Source organism: Dysidea avara, chromosome 2, assembly GCF_963678975.1.
Source record: "Dysidea avara chromosome 2, odDysAvar1.4, whole genome shotgun sequence".
NCBI classification, from domain to species: domain Eukaryota; kingdom Metazoa; phylum Porifera; class Demospongiae; order Dictyoceratida; family Dysideidae; genus Dysidea; species Dysidea avara.
Window position 1 is genome coordinate 15,905,760 of NC_089273.1, and position 18,692 is coordinate 15,924,451.

Consider the following 18,692-nt stretch of genomic DNA (forward strand, 5'->3'; position numbering starts at 1 on the left):
GTTCTATTTTGACGTCAGATCATTAGCTTGCCAACTGCTACATTATGTTGGAGTAGGTTTAGTGTCAAGCAAAACATTTTTGACTACTGTTTTTAAATGAAGCCTCTAACTGCTGTAATTTTGTGGATTGAAAAATATTGCAGTGGCAGAGCAAGTGACCTGCAAGCATGAGGTCGCCAGTTTAAATCTCCAATAGAAAAGCTACTGTATGTATCTGTGTAAATACTGTAGTTACAAACAGCTCATACATACAGCTACATTGTTTTACCTGATTGCTTAAGCCTCCAACCTCTTCATTACACTTTGGACGTCGGAACACTTTTCCATGCCGGCTGCAATAAAATAAACAAAAGTCCATTTTGTACACTGCAACAGAACATCGTCAGACAGTTCTATTTTTAATGAAGACCTAATATAGTCATAGTACATGGGCAGCACCTCTCTTTAGCTACTACACCAACAATCAGTTGTGGGATGTTGTAAAACATGGAATGTGGAATGGAATGTGGAATGGAAGTTGATAAAAGATTTTGAAAGGGCTATAGAGCAAACATCTGTTTGGGAGTGCTCAGTCACTAAATTGATTGTCCTTCAGGAAATGACAATGCACTCAGTAGTCTAGAATCTGTGTAAAGGATATTCACTATGTAGATTTACTCTGAAATACTCACCATAGACTAGTGTGCTACCAGTGTGCAGGGCCACCTAAAAGCAGTAGGTGGCAACTGGAGCAATCTTTTCCTGCCTAGCCTGTTTAAAGCCTCAGTAAAAATGTTTTTGATGAACTTTTCCACATTGTACGAGGACCCTTTTCATTTTCTACCCCTTTCCTCCTCTGCCAATGTGGTTTGTGGAGTCAACTATAGGCATATTTATTTCATCAACTCTAGGAGACTAACAGGGACAGGGGTAGAAAATAAAAGTAGAAACCTTACAGTATATTTTTACTGAGACCTCTAACAAGCCGGGTCATAGTGAGTAGCTGTTCAAAGTAAATCTACATAGCAGATGTCCTTTGCACAATCACCATGCATTGTCACTTGCCGAAGGACCCATTGTACATAGTCAATTTTAGTGACTGAAGGCATAACCAATTTATTAGTCAACAAAGGAACATACAATGGAACCTCGATTATCCGAACACCGATTATCTGAACTCTCGATTATCCGAACACCGATTAACTGAACTCTCGATTATCTGAACACCAAATTGAATGCTCAATTAGGGTATTTTGTCAAAAGTGTATGCTTTATTAGAGTAGTTGAGCAAAGCTCAGTATATAAATGTATGGATGTTCGATCTTACATACTTTCAATTATCTGAACATCCTTTCCCCCCAATTAGTTCGGATAATCGAGGTTCCACTGTACTACCATTCCACTCGATTCCATTCCACGTTTTATAACATACCGCCAGCTGTAAAGGGTTATAACTATTATTAAAGAGACTAAATAAAGGAAGATACAGATATATGTAGGCATGCACATCCATACAAGTACTACGTACCAGCACATACTGTATTAATAAAATTATGTAGATGGGGTAGCAAAAGCTATTCCCTACATTCAAAAAAAACATTGCTTAAGCTTCTATTTAATACTCAGTAGAAAGGTTCCATTTAATACCTACCATATGAGTGTAGAATCAGAGGAGGTTGGACGCGATTTAAGTGCCCCTAAAACAAATTATGCGAAACTCATTTTATTGAACAGGTTTATACATCGATCTCAGTTTAATTTGGTAAAGTATCATTGTTCTGATAATAGAATATGTACGTGACAATTTTGGAGAAGTTCTACACACCAAACCGAAACTTATTCATTTCACCCCAATCACCAAACGCTTTTACAAAACAAAGTACATCACCTTGAAGCTTACGTGAAGCACCATTCAAACATCTAATCAACCCCAGTCAACCCCATCGTTTTTCAGATTTGTACTATGACTATTGAGGGTCACGTGAAATACCAAAGAGAATAGCAATATATTTAAGTGGCGCTTAGAGCGCGTCCAACCTCCTCTGCTGTAGAATAGTCTCATGCCCAGTCAGGCTTGCACTATTGCACAAACGCTGTCTGGTGACAATGCTTGAGTTGTTTGGGCTGGAAGTGCGATTCAGCTGAGCTGGCCAATCAGAATTGAGGAGTTGCATAATTGCTTAAAAGCAGTGAAAAACTGGCAAGGAATAAAGTAAAATTCAGAATAGGCTGTTTACTAGATGCATTCTCTTCATTATCATATTAGTAGAGGATAGCATTTCATTTGTGATGAAACGTCAAGTCATGGTTCATAAGGTAAAGTCAGAAACACAACTTGACAACGAACATCTTGAACAGCCTACAGTAGGTGAGTAACTTCTGATAAATGGCTTTAAATTGTCTGCCTTTTATCTACTTCCAATATATTCATGCAACTCTTCACTTCCGGGCCCAAGAAACTCAATCATTGTCACCAGACGGTGTTTGCACATTAGCACCAGCCTGGCTGGGCACGAGACTAACTGTAGAATTGCTTCTAGGCATTCTAACAGGTAAATTACAAAAGCTTTTTATAACTGTTAGGCTAGTTTTTCTGAATGATTTCTTGTACTCAGTAGTGATGGTTTGAAAGTGATGGATCAGTAATGTACATTACTGTGTAGGTGATTTTTGTTCTGTTTGTTCCACTCCAGCTCTGGTTGAAGTCCTTACTTAGACTTCTATTATGTGATTTTCTGGTGATAAATTCAGAATGTGATAAAGGTTTCATGATTCTAACGACTCTTACCCTTCCTGAGAGTCATGACCATCACATACAGAGTGTCTTCCCCCAATGGGTAGTGCTAAAAGCAAGAACAGACAGGAGATTACAACATGGCAAATGTGAGCCTCAATAAAATAAGCCTTTTGGAGAATCCCAAGGTGCATTAGATCTGAGAGAGGAATAAGGCTAGGGCCACGCAACCAGAGTGTAACTAGCCTTCATGTGGACAATAAATACTGATGTATTTTTAGCCCATTTTGGCTCTAGTTTTGATCACAAGAGATTCATCATTCATCTAGCAATCAATCAGCAAATCACACAACCTACTTATGCAGCCAGTAACACTACTGACTATCACAACAGTAGTAAAACATTAACCACTGTACTCAACTTTACTTCTCAGAAAGCTGATAGAACTATAGAAGAAAGTTGAAAGATAGAAACGAAACAGAAACACAGATATGTAGTAAGTAAACACACGAGACTTAACACACACACTGTACAACATCTTATTGAACTATACAGTAGTACAAGAGAAATGCAAAACACCACTGATGTGCAAAATGCAAACCTAACAGATTGTGGTAAATGCAGGCTTGCCAAAATGAACAAGTTATTTCACCTCTTGATTTGCTTGATAAGTTACAGGCCTATGAAAGCAAATGTGTTTCAAAATTTGCCTTTTTTTCCTCAATCTTTCATATCTTTCTATGCCATCATGCTATGATGACAAAATTTTAAGCCCTTATGATAAAAACATTTAGTATAAAAGTTACAGATTGCAAATATTCTACTCTACTACTGAATTATTACCTGTTGTATGACATGTTGTTTGTGCCCATATGCCATGATTATTACAGGCCCGGTCACATATTTGCAATTCATCAGTGGCAACACTCAGAAAGTACAATTGGAACAAACTACAAATTACGTGTAGAAGTATCTTCATCTCTCAAAAGTATTTTACAGTTTGTGTTTATCAAGGTTTGTAGAAATAATCCTTTTTATCCTTAAATAAAGGAATGCCATAACATAGGGGACACATCTCCTTTACAAGCTGCTAATTTTGTAGAGGCTCCAATCTACCGCTATTTAAACTGCTATAACTTACAAACCATCTATAAATTATATATCAAAATACTCATTATAGAACAAGGAATTTTATTATCGAGTTGTTGTTTACACAGCAGCAGCCATAAAGTCATTATAAAAATTTAAAGTACAAAAATTGGCTTGGATGAAACCACATGAAAAATTTTCACATCTAGTACTGTTTATGATACTCTCATTGCAATTTTGCATTCAGATTACTCACTTTATGGTAGTACAGTAGGTACTACCATGTAAATGAAATTATTCTAATTAGTGCAAGCATGAAGTTCATGAATTACAATGTGCCATGCAGCTTGCAAAATAACCAGTGTGGGCACAGGCAAGGAAGAGAACATCTATGATGCTACATTAAGGCTTACAACACTGCCAACAGATAAAACTACCTCTACAGGGTGGTTAGACTATCATGGTGAGCAAGTTGAACTGCATAGAATTGTATTCGTGCTACTGTATGCTATGTTTAGTATTTTGTAGATGGAGAAGAATGACTGCTACTGTAAAATGATTTTGTTCTGTAGATAACTGATCTCTCCTGTGGACGTGGTTTCTTTTGGCACTAACACAAACAAATATTTAACAAAACAAGACAATAATTAATAAGTCAAGTTTAAGTGACTCTCTAGGTCAACAGCCGAGTCAGATGGTAAGATGACCTAGATCCCCTTAGACAGTTATTGCTAAGTAAAGAAAAAGTAAACTTGCACCTCATCCAGTGAAGTATTTTATTGTAAGACTGCCCAGAATGCTCAGACAACAAAGTATCATTATGGAGCTATAACTCGCATTTACAGTACTTCTTTCTAATGCAATACAGCACTCCATTTGGTATCTCCTTACAGAAACACTTTAATACAAACAAAGCCATAATAGCAAATCTGTCATGTGACATTACCACATGTGTACATGCAGGGGTTAATCTGGGGGGGGAGGGCTGGGTTAGCTATTGCCCTCCCCCCCCCTCCCCCTAGGTTTATATCTAAATCTAAAGCCTTGAGAAATGGAAAGGTTTAAGTTGTATAATCAAATGGTCAATATTCAATGGCATCACAGTAAAGTTTCACCAAAATTGAGTATATTTACACCTAAATTTTCCTGTGGGAGCATGCCCCCAGACCCCCCTAGAATCTGAAGCGGCTTACTTCACCCTCTCTAGGTTAATATTCTGGGTTGAGCCCTGACATGCACAATTTGTAACAAAATTTCCATTAGTGTGTATATACTTAATGGACCATGAAGTCACATGAGACTCTTCAGGTGACATGGGATTGATAAAGTTAAATAATTTCAGTCTACATACTCAAATGTGCTTTAGACCAAGTGGGATACTGTTCCATGAGTTACTCTACTTAACAGCAACTATGTTGTTAGATGGAGACCAGCTCATGAATGCTATAACTGCCACTATAGAAGGCCAGCTTCTCAGGACAAGTTGCAGTTCAATGTAGCATAGAAGTAAGCCAGGTGGAAATGATGGCAAAGATGAGTTGAAAGAGCTACATGTGTTAGTTTAAGAAGCAAAGGAATGAGGCTTAACTCAATTTCACACTACAGTGGAGGATTATTTGGCACAGCAAAGAAGAACGTAGCGAAGGTGGCCCCTACCAGTGATATGAACAAAACTGCTGCAGGTTATGAAGTCACTGGGTTTGAAAATGAAGGTTGAACAGGGAAAGTAAAAAGATAAAAGGCCACAGTAGCTGCAGGAGTAGCCAGATTAACCAAAAGCCAGCATAGGTTACCACCCCCAAAACAAAAAAACACAAAGCCATGTTTGTGAGTAACAGGCCCAAGGGACTGAACAAAGGGAACCCATAGTGCTCACTTGGGAGAATATGTAGTGTTAAGGATGCAACAGAGCATCTACTCAATAGTCAACACAATAGTCAACACAATAGTCAACACAATAGTCAACACAAGGTGCAAAAGAACAAGTAAAAGTGTTGATAATACAATAAAGCATACATGGGGTCAGGATGGATTGTGCTGATGATGCAAAAGGGGCTTGGAAGTGTTGTATGGCAGTTACAGTTTTCATGCCAACAGTAACAGTGATTTGCCATGCCATTTGACACTAAATTTAACTGTCAGCACAACATATAAAGCATGCTAACAGTATCCCAGTCAGAAAATAAAATTTAAATCTGGTATTTAATGTAACTAGCGTTTCATAGTGGACGTGGGCTTGACATGATATGACCTCCTCTACTAAAACATACTTTGTCTGCACCAGAAAATATTGTATGTGTATTAATTAGAATATACAATACATCAATCGGTTGACTAACTGTAGTCTTGTGCCCAGCAGGGCTCACGATAATGTGCAAACACAGTCTGGTGACAATGCTCAAGTCTCTTGGGTCTGGAAGTGCGATCCAGCTAAATATTGGCTGGCCGATCAGAATCAAGAAGTTGTATAGTCGTAAAAACATGAACAAGTTGATGTGCTACTTCTAAAAACCAGGCGCCATGCAGCTAGCTAACTCATCTGGAATTAACTATAGACAGTATATGAATTAACCAACTATGTATTACTATTTTACAATAGGGTAGTTTTGGGTTATACAATAATATTATTAGCCAACTCTCGTATTTCGTACTTCACGAAATTTTCGTAATTCATTCAATTACATTGCTATGCACTGCTAGGAAGCATTTGTTAAACAAACCGCTTTTACCAACATATGTGACTGGGCCTGCGAAAATAGGACATGTGGGCACATGATTTTTGCCTACTTTTTCAAACTTTCATCACTCATAACGTTTTGTACCATTATGCTATGGCAAGGCAAGTTTCAGCTCTTAGTAAGCATGTAATTGGCTATACGATGCAAGTTACAGAATGCAGATATTCTGTTCCAGTACTGAGATATGACCTGTAGTGTGAAAGGTATAGTTTGTGCCCACATGCCCTGTTTTTGCAGGCCCGGTCACATATTACGCACAGAACTATCTTCTAAACTGTTTTATAGCGTGACTAACGTGTTTTTTCCCACAAATTATCTTGACAAAGCCTCAAAGCTGCTCTTCATTTTCGTTTGCATACGTAAGGGATACGCCCCCTTTCAGCTTGAAGCGATAGGCTATTCCTGGTAGTGTACGAGGCCTGCACCATTGTTTTTCAGTTGTTAAACGCCTGAAAACCTCAAGGGAAGGTAGTCTGAGGAAAGTCGCCACACGGGTATTTCAGTCCGCCGAAAAGAAACCACCTCAGAGCAAAGTTTACCTGTGCAGAAGTTTAATGCACACATCATTTCGCTACTACTTCTTACGTAAAAACTGCTTTTACCATTATTTAACGATATTGCTCATGTGGGTTCGTACGGACAAACATAGGTAGATATGTAGATAGGTACACACACACACACACACACACACACACACACACACACACACACACACACACACACACACTTTTACGAAAACAATTTCAGTAAACCAACCGGTCGGGCGAGTGCCTGGTTTAAAAACCATGCTAAAAGCTAAAATGGCTAGGAATAAAGTAAAACTCAGAACAGGGTGCTTACTAGATGCAAGTCTCTTCCTTTACTAGTACTGGGAGAGGGTAGTGTTTCATTCTAGTGAAATGTTGAGTCACAATTCTTCAGTCTTATAAGGTGAGATTAGAAAACACAATGTATCTTAAACAAACTAGGTCAAAATTTTCTCTTTAAATTCTCTGCCTTTTCATCTACTTCCAATACATTCACACGATTACACAACTTATAGATTTTGATTGGCCAGCCAATATTATGGCTGGATCGCACCTCCAGAGCCCAAGGCCCAAGAAACCAAGGCCCAAGAAACCCGAGCATTGTAAGTGCAAGCCCAGCTGAACATGAGACTAAACTAACTGTACCTCCCTTAAGATTAGGTTGTTTACAGCTACACAAGGATGAGAAAACATGTTTTTGCATGGTGGACATAAAACTCAGTAAACACCCACATTTCTAAACATAGTAACCACACAAGTTTCAGCTAGCTATAGTCATTGTACACATGGAGTGGGATCATTTTCAGTAAATAAATTTTAGCACTAAATTAATTCCCAATCTTGAAATCCCAAACACAGGGAAAAAGACCGTCTTCTCAGGTTTTAATGCTGGCTACAATTATGCAGAAAATGGTACAGGGCTTGTCCAAGAGCCCATTTTGACACAAAGCGGTTTCACTAAAGTGTGGTTTATACAATAACCGGTGGTTGGTTTATCAGTGAACATGACATCAGTTTTTGAACCTTAATCAGCTCTACATAACAACCATTTAGACACAATGCATATCCAGATTGCAACTTAATTTCTATAACTACATTGTGCTATACTTGTCTACATACATAGGTGTGAAAAATCTCAGTAAATAAATCATGAACTAAGAACAACCTAACTGTGAATAATATTGAAAGTTCAAGAATAGCTGTCACTATTTAGACAATACATGGTGCAAGATATACAAATGTGTACAATATATAGTTAGCTACAAGGGGGTGGCACTCCAATATATTCTGTACTCAAATCTTCGTCCTCAGTCAAAACAAAAGTCAAAAGTCAAGCAAGAAATTTGCAGTAGGTCAAAAGATAAGCTTCGCTTGTAAAGTGTATACCACAATTGATACTTTTAGAATTGCAACATTTTACAGAAAGATGCAAGAATTTGGCCAAGAGTCAAGCTCGGATTTTAGCGTAAGTCAAGGGTCAAGGCTTATTTTTCGACTTTGACCAAGGAGGAAGATCGGAATACAGGGTATATAGGAGTGCCACCCCCTTGTAGCTATAGAGCAGTTTCAAAACCATGGTAACCAAAAATTACGCAATGGACACACCCAAATCGCCATGTTTTTGTACCAGACTGTTTCATGTTGCAAGTTGAATTCCTCGCTATTCATGCCAAGACTTATTAATACGTAAGTAAAAGAGATGCCAGTGATAGAATAAAGCATGTAGGTGAGTTATTACGCATTAAAAGATCCATACTGCCTCCCAACAGGGTAGTTTCGTAGGAAGGAGAAATGCGTAAAGATGGATTTGGCCAAATTTCGACCTATTCACCACCCAAAGGTGGTTAAAACTAGGGGAAACCTGCAGTATAGGTCTTTATCCAGCACCACAGCATCGTACAGCCACATCGAGCTATCCCCGAGTTAGCCAGAATCGCTCATGTGCTGGGATTCCCACTTCGTGTGAAAAATCAGACAGCAAAATAAGACCGCTAAAGTTCAACTGATGGTTGATTTCGACAATAAAACTTAACTCTAGCAAAATTCACCGCTAAGAGTCTTCTTTTGCTGGCGTTTTATCACAGTTTGGTAGTACGCCATTACCGGTCTCGTGCCTTTCAGGAGCTCTGGCTAATCCTGGGATAGCTGGATGTGGCTGTACGCTGCTGTGGTGCTGGGTAAAGACCTATACTGTAAGTTTCCCCTAGTTTTAACCACCTTTGGGCGGTGAATAGGTCGTAATTTGGCCAAATCCATTAATATGCATTTCTCTTTCCTTCGAAACTGCCCTGTTGGGAGGCAGTACGTATCTTTTAATGCCTAATAACTCGCCTGCACATTTTATTCTATCACTGGCATCTATTTTACTCACGAATTAATAAGTCTTGGCATGGATTTAGCGAGGAATTCAACTTGCAACATCAAGCAATCTGGTACAAAAACATGGCGATTTGGGTGTGGTCCATTGCGTAATTTTTGGTTACCATGGTTTTGAAACTGCTCTATATGTAACTGCTTACCTTCTGATATTGTCGACACAACCGCGTCAGCAACGACTGCCACAGCAGGACAGCTGGGAAGGCTGCCTTAACAACAGCCGACATGTGAAACAATGAAAACTCTCTACTTCTGATTCCCTCAAAGGCTGGGGATTATTTTGATTAAGTATTCTTTCAAAATTAGCGTCGTATCCAGCACGGGCGGTTGATTTCCGCCCAGTTGCCATCAATCAGTAGTTGCCATCAATCATTAGTACTTGTCTCAGTTATCTCTCAAAATATGTGATCGATGAGGAAAATAAGTCTTTAAAATAGTAGATATCTTCTGGCACTCCGTCCACAAAGTCAACAACAGAACCAATGAGTCTGCAGACAACGCGCTACAAAAAGAATTAAAGATAATGCTGTATTTCACTATCGCCAGCTACACACACTACTGATCAACACAGCACACGCTAAAACAATTGTAAAAGCCCGTAATCTAGGAACATCACCGGTAGTGTTCAAAATTTTGACACCGTAAGGCAAGAAATTTTCGTGGATTATCAAAATTTGATTCAATTTTCGTGGCTTGGACATTGGTCTCTGGATCGTTCCAACAACTTTGCACATGGGTTGTAAATGTCGAGTATTACACCCGCGAAAATTTGTAGCCCACGAAAATTTCTTTTTTGTCCTCGGAAGATAGCAAAGCCGGTGTTTAGAGTTAGGGTTGCCCTTGAATCGTTCATCGTCCATTTATAATTCAGCTTGAAAGTTGCTATAATAAAGAACTACCAACCAGTCCTAAACTAGTGATTGCCAGCGGTCACTCAGAGTACAGTAAATGCAAAAAACAATGTACCTTACAGTCTCGTCTTAATCTCGTTAGGCTATCATCGCACCGTGCAATGCACGTTAAGGGTCACTCAGCTGCGTACCACGTGATCTTGCACGTGACTGAATTCCCCTGGTTAATTTTTATTACTACCGTGTTTTTCAGGTTTCTTGCGAAAATCAAAGCATAAACGTGATCAAACACGTGATCTGTAATTCAAATATCTCGAACTTGCAAGGTATTTAAAGTGAATACTCGCACCTTTTCCCGATCATTGTACACGTTCAAGTATTGCTAGTATGCTGCAAGATATGTAAGCCTTGCTAGTTCGAAGCACGGATCACGTGTTTGATCACGTTAATGCTTTGATTTTCGCCAGAAACCTGAAAAACACGGTATGCAGGCCTCGCGTGGGAGCATATATGCACAAAGTAGTTACATTACAAAAATTAAGAATTAAGATAACAGTCCTGTTATTCCTTGTTTGAAATGATTGAGGTCTGTAACAATTACAACATCATCTGGTAAAGAGTTCCATAGCTTAATACTGCTTGGAAGAAAAGAGTTTGGTTCTTGCTGGTAACTGTAAGAATCTCTTTGAGTGTCCGCGTGTAGAGTGGATACAAGGGTGAGGTGGGAGCAAATCGTCAGCATTAATGTCTACAATATGATGAATTACTTTGAATAGCATTATTAATCTACGTTCATTTCGTCTATCAGCAAGAGGACTCCAGTCAAGTTAAGTAAGCATGTTGGATACACTGTTATAAGGTGAGTAATCATTGAATACAAATCTAGCAGACCTCCTTTGCACAGACTCTAAGGTTTGAATGTTTTTTTTTTGCGTGTATGGTGACCAAATGGTCGATGCGTAGTCAAGAATTGACCTTACCATACTTTGGTCGGTAACAGGTGACTTGATATTGACGGGGCATAGTTTTAAATTTCGTGGGAGAAAGCTCTTAACATTGTTAGCCTTTGCTGTAATCTGTCTTATATGCTCATTCCACGTTAGGTGTTGGTCTATAGTAACTCCTAGGTATTTAGCATGAGGTACTTCTTTAATCTTTTCTGGTACTCAAAACAGCGGACGAAAACAGACTGCACGAGCAGTATCTCCTGGAAGTGCACCCAGACATAGATAATATAAGGTAAGGCCACTCCAAATAAACCCTCTGTTTCCCGTCCTGGACTCAGGCATATTTGCATGCAGGCGGGCGGTCCATTTCCATTATTTCATTATAAATAAGATTGGCTAGCTTTTCAAGCCATTATTTGCCTGGCACAGCCAAAAAGGATGCATATAAAAGCATGCTTAAGCTTGTTCCTTCCTTTGTAAGTTGCAAAAATAACTCAAACCTGAAGTTTGTGCTGACTTGATAACACTGCTGACACTGTTTCAATATAGCTTTTACTGAGCCTATCAGTATGTTAGAATAACCGGAAAATAATGGAAGAATATGGAAAAATGGAATATTTAGAGCTGACAGTAACCAGATGCGGGTGGTGGACGGGAAACAGAGAATTTATTTGGAGTGGCCTAAGGTATATATTTTCTATGACCCAGGCCACTTCTATCAGCTGAGACTGGTCTACGCTGCTAGATACTGACTAGGCCGTCTACTTATCGGTATTCCGAACCGATCATCTGAGTGCTGTATAACCTATCAGTATTTTGAGGGGCAATATTTTAGGGGGTAAGCAATGTAGTCAAAAAAAAGGATTTGCAAACACTTCCAAAATGTGATGTCTAAAAACGGAATCATCCAGCAACATGAAATTTTCCTTCACAATGGCTAGCTGCCGATTGTAGACCAATTTATTCATCGCTCCCATGATTACTACCAATGTTGAGCTAGTCACACCCACCACTACATGGTGCAGCCACGCCCATATTTTCAATTTTAACATACTTGTCGGAAAACTACACCACAATGTTGATTTTCACCTACACACTTAATCACCAATTCTCTTCAGTAATCAACCTTTTCCACAGTACTCTTCCAAGTTGTATATAGCACAATCCAACCTGCTTCTTTAACAATAACAACGATTGTATATTATATTTTGAGCACGTGCTTTATAGTAGTACAATGAAGAGTGTGGCTCACTGTATACAACTTGACATTAATTCCCAGCTATAGTACATTTAGTTCAGCTGTCCAACATATGACAGCCATGATGGGGACAATAAAGGGAATACAATCCATCTAGTTAGCCAGGAAATACAGAAAGCTGCAGCAAGTACTGTTGCATACTTGCAGGAAGCAGGTCTAGCAGGTTCAATATGTATGTAACACATACAACTTTACACCTCTCCCATTTATGCTAGTTCATAATGATGATGAACCCCACCTACATGCAAATTTAGTACCACCAGCCATGGGCAGCTAACTGACAACATCCTGTTAGAACTCTGGAAGTTTCAACTATAGCTACAGTAAAGGTTTTAAGGCTCATTGATATGTACACCAGTTTTCATCTCTGATAATACATCAAGTTTTGGTTTTCACTTAGTTGAATGCAACTTTAGTATATCATTGCCATTTGTTGGCTATAGTATACAACTATATCCCTCAGGAAAATTCAGACCCTAGGTGTCAGTTAATGCAATACATAATCAATACAACATTACAAGGTACATATACATAATATACATTATATTATATACTGAGGTTCTGCAGCTTGTAAAATTATAGTGGACATGCATTAGTGACTTGTTCAATGTGTTAATACAAACCCAAGTTATTTTTGCATTGTAATTACATGTATACACAATTAACCTTTGAGAATATAAGGGTTCAGTGTTACACATGCTGGCTAATGAAGTGAGGCTATGCCTGTAATATTAGGAAAAGGCAATTGCTTGTGTATGGAGAAAATTACCTTGGAAAGTACCATGCAGGCCAGGAGAAAATGTGGTGACTGTATGATTACCAAAAATATGCACAAAGATCATGAGTCCACCAATGTTGGATTGATGATAAAACTGTCCTACATTTGTCCACTTAAAGAGAATCAAAATTGCTGCTTAAATTGACTTCTGTTCTGTTTCAGTCTGTTTCCTAAATGTCTGCATGCTTGGGCTATTCAGTTGATTTGAGACCTCTACTCCATGCAGTAGTGGCTTGTAGAGGGGTAGCATATAGATACTGAGGTCCCAACACGGGATTCCAATACCATGGACAGTTGGACTACTGTTGCACTTAGCTTCCTAAAGATAAGGATTGCCAAAGTTGGACTGTTTACCGTTCAGAAAACAATAACGCAGCATAGCAAACAAGCTTGACACAAATCAGCTCCTAGCACATGTGTTCTGTATACCTATAACTTCAAGGATATTTAGTTGTGAATATTTTATAAATTTTCAAGTGTACTTGGTCCCATCCGATATAGCTGGGACTAACTGTATGTGTACTTGTTGTCAGTCCAAGGCTTGAAGTAGCATGTGGTACAAACATACAGACAAATAAATCTGTGGTGTGAATGATGTGCCGTTATAGTATTTTTAGACACTCCATCATGTCATATAACATGTAAAACACTATACATAATGCTTGTATAAAAAATTCAGGTATGGTGGCTATATCAACTTCACCAGCAAAACTGATCCGGCAAATCACATACTTATCAGGCAAAATCAAACAAACACCACCACTGGTGTAGTTAGCTACACTATACCATGCCACCCTCAGCAATGACAACTTACTGATAGTGTGATCACAGAGAATTGGGTACTCAAGAAAATTTCTCAAACAATATGATCAGGAAGTACAAAATAATACTTAAAGCACTACCTATGCTTGCGTGTACGGAAAAAAAAGAAAAAAAACAGCACTCGGGGGTGTCTAAAGGCATACAAATACAGTATTCACGTTCACCTGGTGCTGTATTAGACTCTCAACTTTTAAATTTGCCAAACATTACCAAACAGAAGCAAGTATAGAAAATTGATTTCTGCCCAAATATAGCTTATTTGCTACTTGTTGTCAAACAACCAAAGTTCACTTGAAAAACCAGCAATTTTGTATCAAGACCTGCAATAATGATCTTGTTAAACGCATGCAGTGATGAACTGTGCAGCTTACTCATAATTTTATTCATTTACACGCAACAGCAATGACTACACATAGCAAGGAGGCATGCTACTATTTCCTATGGCTTCACAAGCTTGTTGCTGATCTCTAATCATGCTTTCCACTCTACTCAGTGTTATAATAATCACTATCTCCAGTTAGTACTGGCTATAATTCAGTGTTATAGTCCAAAAAGTAAACATACTGAGAAGTGAAGTCACATTCAGGCATGTTCCACCTGTTATACAGCATTAAACATTGAACAATACAAGAAGCATCTCTGAAATCAATCCACTCGCTATGGAAATTATAGACAATTTTTGTGACAGCCAGCTGCATTGCATGTTAACACAAATCAACACCTACATGGTAAAAAGGAGGACAAAGAGCTTTAAACAGGCTGTAGGACCATGCAGGTGTCCTACGTACAGACCTTTCATTGTAAAAAAGTTGTATTAAAATAAACTAACCAATGTCCATTTGGTTCCACTCTCTAGAATTCATACACATGAAATTGACAAGGAGAAAGTCTACATGACAGACTCCTGTAGATGTTTGAGCATTAATTGGATGGCTGCAAGCTCAAGGCTGCCGAAATCCAGCCATGGATTTTTCTCCTTTATCCACCTTTTCAATAAACAGGCTGCATGCTAGACCAGTGTCTTACAATTCCTAAAGCACTTGTGCTGTAAAACCTTCATAATTAAAAGAGGTAAGTCCAGGATGCATGTAATTGCTACAGTTAATGAAAAGACACTTCTCTGGCTATTGTCAAAAGGTGATGAAGTAAATCCTGTAGCATTAGCTGAAGGGATCAGTTAGAAAATTCAGCTACATAGGATGAAGGTTTGGACTTTCTTTCCCGAAAATATTACCCAAAAATTAACCTCAAATATTCTTCATAATCTTGGCAGTATTGGTTATAGGCATAGCCAAGCTCCCCAAAATGGTGTCAGCATGACCCAAACCCTTTAGCTTTATAATAGGAATTTGATAAATGACTGCATACACTTCAGTAATATTTATCAAACTTTTTAAAACAAGACAATAGTAAATCTTTACAGAGAGACAAATACCATAATATACAAAGACATGATGATGGTCTAACTAATGTTGAATTTCCCCACTAATACATATTATCTTTTTGTACTTGTTTACAGGCCCAAGTAAAAGTGATCTCATCTTTCCTTGAACTTCCTGTAACTGAAAGACTTTGTAAATTATACATCAACCAGTCAGCAGACAGTATACCATTCAACCAATCATATGGTTAGAATAGGATATGAATACCTTTTAAAGGTTCCTTTGTTCTTATGATGGCATAGTCTTATTTCTCTTTCATTTTAATGGTTTGTTATTTTACTTTGTACTGGCCACCCTAGGTGTGTGATATGATATTATCACTTTGTTTGAAGTTGACTTTCACTGGAATATAATGTATCTATTTTTAGCAGTTACTATCTTTACAATGTTTACAATGAGGAACACCTGCACTGGATTTGTGGTGTTGCAATTACATTGTCCTTCTTGATGTCACAAAACAAAATGGCCACCACAATGAGGGGACTGTGTACAGGTATAGGTATTGTGTGAGGTAGTGGTCTGCTATGATAACATTGATAGAATCAAACAAGGTGAAGGTGCAGCATATATACTGTATTGCAATACATTGTGTATATCTGTGCATGCTGCTTGAAGAAATTTGTTTGCTTTCATCTAGTGAGTCCCTTGTGCCAAAATGTTTACTACATCTTACCAAGAGTACATAATATTTATATGGAGAGAGTATCTAACTCTCAGTATGGCCTGTACAAAAACCCTGGGTAAAGTTCACCTTTCATCAAATCATCATGCACCTTCATTGGAAATAGAGAACTGTTGATCGGTATATGTTGATGAGGGCAAAGCCTTTGTTCTCACAAAACACTAAGCTGTTACTTTACCCAGGGTGTTTGATGCATTTCAAGTTAGACACTCTCCCCCATATATGTATATTACCGTAGAGTCCGGTTGTTAAGCGCATGTGTCCATTAAGCGCATATTATTTGTTAAGCGCATACACATTTCTTGTAATTAAGCAAAATGCGATGATAGAGCTACACACAGCAAGAAATGCTGAAAGTACTGAAAAATTAATGTCTCCTCAAGCGCGTACGCCTCCCTTGAGGTCTCTCTTCGCTAAGTACACAGCAAATCAACCATCTGGATAGTGATAATCTCGTTCATCACGAAGGATTTCACCTGACCCAGAAATGGAGTCAATTGTCCTTACATACTGGCGTGGTGACCAGCACAAACTATTAACTACTCTATTACAACATAGTGATTCCGCGTTACACTCACCATAATTATTTATTAAGCATATGCGCCTAACAGATAGTATGATTTTTACAAAAAGTTTCTCTGAAAAATATAAGCGCATGCGCTTAACAACCCGACTTTACGGTGTACTCTTGATCTTACCTTAATTATTTCTTAGTTCCAGCTGTAAAAAACTATGAACAAAATTAATTTCTGCTCTGAAGTCCCGCAAAGTTTTTCCAATTATGACATTATGCTATGACAATTTTTTGGTCATTGCGGATATCATCCATATGAAATTATAAGGCTGGGACATTTAGAAAACATATAATGGGTATATATTATACCACATTACCCAGTTGACTGAAGTAGAATACTAGTAACTGTATTCTGTTAACAGACGCAGCTTCAATTATGTACATCTTGCCCTGACAATGGCTAAACATGAAGTCTTTAAAAAGTGTTGGTGCTGAGGTTGGTGTGATCTCACAAAAAGCAGACAGAAGAAACTATAAAATTTCATCCCTTAATGGACATAAGCCAGTACCAGTTGTTATTCAACATTATCATATAGTTCTACCTGAGACTTGTGTGCTTAGACAAATGCTAAAGCATGACAATATAAGGGGAGCCAAAGTGATTGAACTCAAACACTAAATGCGGTATACTGTAGGTTTAATGCAGCTACGTATATAGCTACACTAGTACCAAAATTATATAAAAATAATCTACGCACACAGAAAAGTGTAGGGCTTCTACCTCGAATTGATAATTACATTAAACTGAGGTATAAGTAGCAGGAAACATTAGGGATCTTAAGTCTATACCCATGACTGAGTTAGGGATTAAAATCTTCACTAGTATAACTGCAGGTGGAGGTGACCTCCCTTGTTTCACTACTTTTTATGACTATGGTCTCTAATTGAACTTCCTAATTTTTCTTTTTACTTGTTTGTAACACAACAAAATATGACTGGTGATCCAATGCATACTACATCAAAAGAAAGAACCGCACCACACTTAGTCATTTTCAGCTATGTTCAGCCTGTACACAACATTAAAAATGAAGAACGTTATGAAAAGTGCCTCTCCAATCAATCTGGTTACTACAGAAAATATGGATTATATCCATTACAAAAGTAAGGAAACTACGTATCATGCACTAGATACTACACACACCTTAAGCTATCAGCAAGAAGAAATGATACACAGCCTGTAGCCTTAGCTGTTATTACATGAGTTATGCTTATCTGAAGGCATCAGGTAGGCAGTAGAAAATTAAATTTTTTTAAAATCTGTAGAGCAACTTATCAGAAGCTTTTTTGGCCACTTTTGAGCTTCATTTTATTCTACCTAAACAACATTGCCAAGCAGCGCTGTAAGTGAGTCAGTACTGCTAGACCCACTGACCCAAGTAGTAATCATGAAACCCAGATCTGACCCAGGTTAATTAAAACAGAGGCGTATGCCAAGAGTTAGATTTTAAAGGTCTCCAAGTCTCAAGCTCCTCTGATCATCTGAAAGATATGAGTAAGTACCAAAGAGTATGTTCAAATGTTGTCAACAATTAAAAAGTGGGCGTAGTTCAATGCAAGTCTACAGACAGCCAGCCACAGCAACCATAAGTGTGCTGACTTTCTTGACACTAGACTAGTTACCTATAAGTAGCAGCACCCAAATCCCACTAAGTGGGTGTGGCTCCACATAGCCAAAACACTTTCACAAATAATGGGTGTGGCTCCACGTAAGTTTCTTCAGTATATGCATTGAATTTCCATCAATAAAATCGAACTTGCAAATAGTATACGATCATGTGATCCCATCTGGGTCAGACCCAAATAATCAACAAAGTGAATAAGACCCACTTGACTCGGACAAAATTTGACCTGAGTGACCAGGATAATCCAGATATCGATGACCCGGCCCATTTACA

The 18,692-nt window shown here is 38.3% G+C and overlaps 1 protein-coding gene across 5 annotated transcripts in view; it reads right to left on the bottom strand.

The window, feature by feature from the left end:
* The window catches only part of LOC136246698 (uncharacterized), a 33,296-nt gene extending 31,702 nt beyond the window's left edge, over window positions 1-1,594 (bottom strand). For all 5 annotated transcript variants that reach the window (XM_066038242.1, XM_066038247.1, XM_066038246.1 and 2 more), the window contains exons 1-2: window positions 1,518-1,594; window positions 269-332 (exon numbers count right to left, since the gene is read on the bottom strand). In XM_066038242.1, the coding sequence (XP_065894314.1) occupies window positions 269-332; window positions 1,518-1,579 (126 nt within the window). In that variant the 5' untranslated portion in view covers window positions 1,580-1,594. The remainder of the gene's footprint in view (window positions 1-268; window positions 333-1,517) is intronic.
* Between the last annotated feature and the right edge of the window lie 17,098 nt (window positions 1,595-18,692).